The 8,135-nt window shown below is 30.4% G+C and overlaps 2 protein-coding genes across 3 annotated transcripts in view; one reads left to right on the top strand and one right to left on the bottom strand.

Annotated features, from left to right (window-relative positions):
* The window catches only part of LOC108573966 (E3 ubiquitin-protein ligase MSL2), a 23,954-nt gene extending 22,226 nt beyond the window's left edge, over positions 1-1,728 (bottom strand). For both annotated transcript variants that reach the window (XM_017936459.1, XM_017936460.1), the window contains exon 1: positions 1,017-1,728. In XM_017936459.1, coding sequence (XP_017791948.1) covers positions 1,017-1,596 — 580 coding nt within the window. In that variant the 5' untranslated portion in view covers positions 1,597-1,728. The remainder of the gene's footprint in view (positions 1-1,016) is intronic.
* A 1,836-nt stretch (positions 1,729-3,564) lies between these two features.
* Positions 3,565-8,135, top strand: part of LOC108573963 (U2 snRNP-associated SURP motif-containing protein) — a 26,018-nt gene continuing 21,447 nt past the window's right edge. The window contains 7 exon segments of the mRNA XM_017936456.1: positions 3,565-3,637; positions 3,837-3,876; positions 3,966-4,082; positions 4,155-4,248; positions 4,451-4,765; positions 5,116-5,180; positions 7,809-7,974. Of these exon segments, the coding sequence (XP_017791945.1) occupies positions 3,853-3,876; positions 3,966-4,082; positions 4,155-4,248; positions 4,451-4,765; positions 5,116-5,180; positions 7,809-7,974 (781 nt within the window). The 5' untranslated portion in view covers positions 3,565-3,637; positions 3,837-3,852.

The raw sequence follows: 8,135 nt of genomic DNA on the forward strand, positions 1-8,135 counted from the left end.
ATTTATGCATTTACATATTTTTATGAATTAAAACATTCTGAATTTATATTACTAGATTGATAATTTGATACTACTACATGAAAAACATATATATAAACTAAGAGGAATGAGTAGAACTTTAAAATCTTTTTTATTTTTAGGATTTAATAAATACTACGATAATATCTGGTCTTCTCAATTAAACAATGTACTTTTCTGACAGTTTAAAGTACTAAAAACAACAATGATATTTAAAGTCCTAGTATTAACCCTGGTCCAGATGATATTGAATCACTTTTGACCTATGAGAAGGCAATAAATATTCATCTGCAAGGCTTAACACGTTCACTGTCACCAGAAAATTGATAGCATGCTGAGCAATACATTCTAGACTGCACATGCTGCATCAGTGGCAATGAATGTGTTAATCTTATTGCTATAACATAAACAAGTATCAGCGTGGAGAGGTTGTATTCCTCTCATATGCAATATGCATTATATCAGTGAGAAGAAATCTAACCAATGTCTGGAATGTGAAGAAAATTACAACAATGGTTTTGTGGACAGAAAGCTCCAATTAAAAAAACAATTGAAGACTAAATCTTAAAAGCATTCAAGACATTATACTTGCTTAAAAAATATATAAAATGTATGAGATATATATGTAAAATGCATGTGACACAAGAAGATATTTTATGTACAAAATGCATATAAATTGCAAAAGTCACATATTTATATTTTTAAAATATATTCTTTTTTGCTGTATATCATAAGTATTATCGCATGACATTTATCATAATAAAAACTAGTTTTAAAATACATATAACAAAAATTTTTGTGCCACAAGTGACCGAATACCAATATATTTTGTACTGTTGTTTATGGTTGACCATTCGAGGGTTAATTCACTCGCCTGGTACATTACTTTATATACATTTTTTTAAATATTACAAATTTTCTTGCTAGATTTCAAGTTTCCTAGTTGCATATTATACATAATTATTTTATGTATTTATAGGAAAAGTGATGTACTATACCAGATATACTTTGTGACACTGCTTCAGGATTTTGTACACTGTTTCCTTGAGTTTGAGTTGAGGTAGTACTTGTATAAACACATGGTAAAATGCTATATGCAGATTTTGACAAACCAGCAGTACTTTTAAATTCATCTTTAAAGCCAGAACCCTCTTGTATAAGTTCCATGAGACTACTAGCACCAATAACTGATGCACTGTTACCTGTTTTATTGGAGGACACTGAAAGTATTAAACTTCGATAAATGTTTGTATTCGTTAAATATTCACACAATTTTTTATAACACTGTAACAGTATTCGTAATTGGACATTTTCAATGTATTTATCATAATCCTTGCACCAACCACAAGAGGGTTTTAGTTTTTTACGTCCACCTCTACATCCACGACACACATGATGTTGACAATTAGTTTCAGTTGGTGTATAAGGTTCAATTAATAAATTTGAACACACAGTACAACTTAAACTTTGTCGCAAGTATGGAACTAGCCTGTATAAATCTGTCCACGAGTTTGGATCATCAGCGTCTGCTTGTAAAACTAATCGACACGTTGATACGTAAAGACTCGTGGCATTCATTTTTTCTTGTCTTTCCCACGAGCAATACGTATAATTATACAAAAAAATTTACTAAACAATATAATACGACATCCTCACTACACACAAACAAAACATCACCCATATTTAATTCTTTTATTTGTATTTATAGGGGGTTCTTTGAATCACTTTGATTAAAAAGTACTACTAGATAGGAAAATCTTATAAAGATGTTGCCAATTCTTCAATTAAATTTAGGGACGGCAAACGTATGTTGGGGAAATCTTCCACTTTCCAGCTTCAATTCTAGGGACGGGGTCGGTGTTTGAAGTGCTATAGCACTTTCTGTCAGCTCGTGTTTGCGCGAAGAATATTTGAATAAATCAAATAAAACATGTTTAGCTCAATGTGACGTCCCTAGACGCTTGGGCTTCTCAGACGAGCACTTGCGGATCTCTCAAATTCCCCAAACATCTGAGTGGTTCGAAATGTGGCCACCAGATGCTTCATGAAATCTTCAATTTTCTCCAAAGTGCTCGCTTCAATCCTCATTTCTGTATATATCAGTTCTAAATCTCAATGACGTACACCTCTAAAATGGGGGTCGTCTGCATCAACCACATTGATATCCACCTAACCGATGATCGTGAGACAACGAAACACCTTTCCTTTTCCTCCTCATCACTGCATATCCCCTCTCTCCGAATAATGCTAATGGCCGGTAGACCGGGGATGGGGCAAAATTCCTTTCTTCTTGCGTACCACCACCCGAGTTTAGGGATTTGAGACGTAACACTCGAATTTTGTATTTTTAATATTTGTAGAGAAAAATTAAATACGTTCCATTTATACCCCAATTTACACATTCTGGTTTGTTAAGCTAACCAATACATATTTTATTTTTATAAATAAGCGGTTTATATATTAGCAAGCAGAAAATCTGAATATTACAATTTGTTTATATATTAATATTAATTATGTTTTGTATTAACAAATTTCTTATTTCAATTCATAAGTGAGCAGTTTGCACCTCAGCAGTAGTATACAGTGAGTCTCATCAATCTTTGCCGAATCCCTGAAACTAAACAAACGCCATTTTACACAGAACTACTGTCGTATGTTTGTTTAATTCTAGGGTTTCGGTAAAGATCGATGAAATTCAGTGTGCTTCGATATTGGAAGAAAAGATTCCAACATGTTTTCAGCATGTTTTTAATTATTACCTTCATCTATTCTACATATTTCACTTTGTTCACTGAAAAGTTCTTTTCTGAACCAGATAAATTCTACATTGATTCTATTTAGTGGACTTGAGTACCTTAGTAAGTTTAGAATAGATTTTTATAAAAGTTAGAGCACACAAAATTCATATTCTAAGAATTATGTTAATTATTGCTTTTAATTCTTTCAGATATTCCAGATTCGTATGTTTTCATAATAATTTAAGCACGTGTATTCCTGTTCCTGCAATCATTTTATTATTTTAAATTGTTGTAAGTATTTCAATTTATATTGAGAAAATTTTCTCCTTGAGTAAAAGCACTCAACCTTCTCAACCATGCAAACTTTATACAAACTTACAAATTCGTCCACTTATACCAAGTGATATTTACAATTTTTATAAGTTACATTAAACATGTAAATAAACAAATAATATAAAAAATAACGAATAATAGTCTTTTATTTCCTACGAAATGTTCTTACAACAAAATAATGCAATAATGAAAATTAAAAAAGGTTAAGAACTATGTCGCAAACCACACCACCGTGATAGTAACTGATCTACGTTACATCTTTCTCGCGTATTATCTACTACGTCATACTAGTTACTTTTGACGGTCTAAACTCACGCCACCACTGTTTCATCTTCATTTTCCAGCCTCGTACATTTTCTATCTTTATGTTATATATGACTATTCTGTGTCATTAAATTGTGAAGAAAAATATACGTAATTACTCAATTTTTTTATGTAAAAATGTGTTAAATTAGATGTATTAAAGTATTAAAATCAGTTTTTTTGTCATAATGTCTAGTTATAAATACTTTTAAAGGCACTTTTTTAAGAACTACTATAAGGAACAGGTACTTAAGTACGACTTTCAATTCTTACGAATAATGTACAATTTCGTACATTTAAGTATAAATTTTTATATTATTCCTTATCAAATTTACACAAAATTTGTTTTTTACAAATAAGTACTATGTTGTACAGCCGTTTCTTAAATTAATACACTGTTTTACAACCATTTCAATAAAATTATAGATTTCGTTAATGTTTTAGGTTAAATTATTTACAAATGGCAGATAAAGCTATTATGAAGGTATAACTACGTAAATTTATCTTATAATTCATCTTAATTCTAACATCTTTACATTATGTTTGTTTTAAATGATTTCTTTAAATATGTAGCAAATTGCAGAACAAAAACTTAAAGCATTTTCTATTGGTACAATGGGCAAAAGACCATTAAGTAAGAAGGAATTGGAAGAACAACGTAAAAAGGAACAAGAACAAGCTGCAGCTCAAGTAAGTGATATTCAGTATATCAAAAAAATGTAAAATTATACTTATAAATAATAACAGTATTCTTTTATTTAGTCATTATAAATTGTAGCAACTTTTCAAGAAACACCTAATAAAACAACAAGCAAAGTTTGGGTAAAAGCAGGGACTTATGATGCAGGCAAACGACGTAAGTTGATTTTATTGCATCGCTATGTATTTGTGATAAAGTATGCTTTCAATTGAAATGTTCTAAAATTAAGTGAATTACATAATTATTAGTAGTTTTATACTTTATATTTTATTTAAACAAAATAGATTAACAATTTATATTTTAAATTACATGGATTACTACTTATTTTTGTATAATAACATAAATATTTATTTAATAGAGGAAGATACCAGAGAAAAAGGTAAACTTTATAAACCTCAGTCAAAAATATCAGAACTTGTTGATAGCAGATCATCTGCCGAACAAGCACAAGAATATGCAAGATTATTAGGATCAAATGAAAGAAAATTAGATAGATTAGGGAAAAAGAAAAAGGAAGGTGAAAAAAAGAAGAGCAATCTTGAATTATTTAAGGAAGAATTAAAGATGATACAAGAAGAGCGTGAAGAAAGACACAAATATAAAGGTGTAGTGAAAAACGTTATTTCTGCTCAGTCAGAAGATCCAATGTTAGCAGCTCTAAAGTGTGTTGAAGGTAACTTGGATATATTTAATCACAAGCTTATATAATTAAAATGATTCATAAATCTTCATATGAAAAAATCTAAGTAATGACAACCTTTTCCAGTTACTTGATATAGACTATTATAGTGCAAATAATTATCTTTTTATGTGTAAATTACCAATTTAAATTTACTAAAATATATTAGGTGGAACATTCTCATATCCTGATTCACAAAAGAGTAACCTACATAACCTTATTGATGATCCACGTCTCCTAGCCCTGATTAATGAGGGTAAACAATACCCTTTCTAAAAGAATTCCTTTGTGTATTTACCAATATTGAAGTGATATTAAAGATATAGAAATATTTTTTTTTACAGATGGGTCTTTTGACAATGGTGATCCTAATACAACGAACCTATATTTGGGTAACTTAAATCCAAAGGTATAAATCAAGTTCCAATGTTAATTTTGTAATTTTAATACATGTACAGGGTATCATATTTAATAAGCTGATATTGTGTATTTTTCTTATCTTTTAGCTTAATATATTTAGTTGAAATTTAATATATAAGGTTGCTCATCTAAATGGGATCACCTAAATATCTGCCTTATTGGTTGTATAAAAAAATTTCTCAGGACAAAGTTATACTATTTAAGGGGGCACATGTGATCGTGGAAACAGTTTTTTTTCTCAAGGTCATTTCTTTTACAAAATTTCAAGGTTATCGCTATTGTTTTAAATGGCGCCTCATATTTTTGTTTCAATATCCTTGTAGAGAGTGAAAAAACAAATTTCACAAATTTCAGAACCTTGTTTGAATAAATCTTTAGGAAATTTTAATTATCTTTGTACGCAAATATCTCGACATTAAATAAAGGATGGTATAGTTATTAAGGTCGTTGAATTTTTTTTTTTTTTTTCACTCTTTACAATAATATCGAAACAAAAATATAGGGTTCCATTTAAAAAAATAGCGATGACCTTGAAATTTCGTAAAAAACTGATCTTGAAAAAAAAACGGATCCCACGATCACATGTGACCCCTTAAATAGTGTAACTTTGTCCTGAGAAATTTTTTTATACAACAACCAATAAGGCAGATATTTAGGTGATCCCATTTAGCTGAGCTACCCTGTATACAGGGTATTTCACCTAACTTGACCACCTTAAATATATCGCTTATTTTGTATGATAGAAAAAATGTCAGGGGGAGAAAAAATTCTGTTCGAAGGCGCCAATTCGGTGATGGGCCAATTTTTTTTCTCAAGGTCATTTTTTTCGAGATTTCAAGGTCATCGTGTTTTCTTTAAATGGGACTGCATATTTTCACTACAACAGTCTTATAGCTTATAAATAAACGAATCCAACGGGGTGCAATATGTTGACCTTCACGTTACCTTTAGCGAGGAAATTATGAAATGTTTGTCAGTAACTTCAGTACGCGTTCGGGGACGGTAAATGAAGGAATTTCAATTTCATTGAAACAGTCTTAAGTTAAATCTTTATTTTAGAAGGTTTTCAAAATGTGCACCATGAACTTGGATACATTTTTGGAGGCGGTAAATAAATTCTTGCTGTACATTTTTAAGTTGTTCTACAGTAATTGATCTACATTCATGTAGTACCCTTTGTCGCATGTTTGCTGCTGTTGTGGGAACATCGTTGTAAACTTTATTTTTTAGGTGTCCCCACAGAAAGAAATCAAGTGGCGTAAGATCCGGCGATCGAGCTGGCCAGCAAATTTGTGCACCGCGTCCTATCCAATGATCGGGAAAAATTCTGTCTAATACATTGCGTGCGACGAGTGCACGAATTTCGCTCGATCGCCGGATCTTACGCCACTTGATTTCTTTCTGTGGGGACACCTAAAAAATAAAGTTTACAATGATGTTCCCACAACAGCAGAAAACATGCGACAAAGGGTACTACATGAATGTAGATCAATTACTGTAGAACAACTTAAAAATGTACAGCAAGAATTTATTTACCGCCTCCAAAAATGTATCCAAGTTCATGGTGCACATTTTGAAAACCTTCTAAAATAAAGATTTAACTTAAGACTGTTTCAATGAAATTGAAATTCCTTCATTTACCGTCCCCGAACGCGTACTGAAGTTACTGACAAACATTTCATAATTTCCTCGCTAAAGGTAACGTGAAGGTCAACATATTGCACCCCGTTGGATTCGTTTATTTATAAGCTATAAGACTGTTGTAGTGAAAATATGCAGTCCCATTTAAAGAAAACACGATGACCTTGAAATCTCGAAAAAAATGACCTTGAGAAAAAAAATTGGCCCATCACCGAATTGGCGCCTTCGAACAGAATTTTTTCTCCCCCTGACATTTTTTCTATCATACAAAATAAGCGATATATTTAAGGTGGTCAAGTTAGGTGAAATACCCTGTATATATGTTGTTAAATAGTGTATAATGTTCTTCAAAAATAAGCAACTAATTTTAGAAACATATTTTATTTATCTACAGATCATGAAATTGGACTTAGGGACACTCCTTTTTGAGTAATAAATACTTCTATTTACAGGCTTATATTTGTGAAAATATTCAAAGCTATAGAACATTTTTGTTACTGTGTAGAAGCACTTTGATATCATATTGTTACTTTGCAAAAATACTTTGCAAAAGAAAGCGATTTTTAGTACTTTTTTTTAATAAAATGATGTCTAGAAAAGAACTTTATTATCAATAAATAATTGCTTACAACTCTACAAGAAAGTATTTCAGAAACCTTACTTTGTTTTTCATTATGACGCGTAGAATATGTTTTTAAAGTTATTTAAATAGAATAATGTAAATTATATAAATTTAATTTAAAGTACTCGAGAGTATTGTATCAAAGCAGACTTTAAAAGAAGTTTTTATATGTCCAAAATGAAGCTTGTTTTGCAATTTTTATTAGAAAAATAAATACAACAGAAAATTATGCACTATTGTGTAATTTTTCATGAAGATATAAAAATGATGTATTCAGGGTAGTAATGCTGCAGAAAATACCCTGTACATAAAGCACCTTAAATAAATTTGCTTTGCTATTACATAAAATGGTAGATTACAGAACAACAACTAATGGAAATATTTGGGAAATATGGTCCATTGGCTAGTATTAAAATTATGTGGCCCCGTAGTGATGAAGAGAAAGCCAGACAAAGGAACTGTGGTTTTGTTGCATTTATGAGTCGTAAAGATGGAGAACGAGCATTAAAAAATCTTAATGGTAAGGAAATAATCATATTATTTTATAACCTATAAAAAATACCTTTTCATTACTTTAATTAGCCAGTTTTATGAATTTTTTTATGCATTTTTATTTTTACATTGCATATTTTAAACATGACAAAATAAAGAGTAAAAATCTGTAGTAAAAAATATATAGGG

This window comes from Habropoda laboriosa, unplaced genomic scaffold (genome assembly GCF_001263275.1).
Source record: "Habropoda laboriosa isolate 0110345459 unplaced genomic scaffold, ASM126327v1 scaffold181, whole genome shotgun sequence".
NCBI classification, from domain to species: domain Eukaryota; kingdom Metazoa; phylum Arthropoda; class Insecta; order Hymenoptera; family Apidae; genus Habropoda; species Habropoda laboriosa.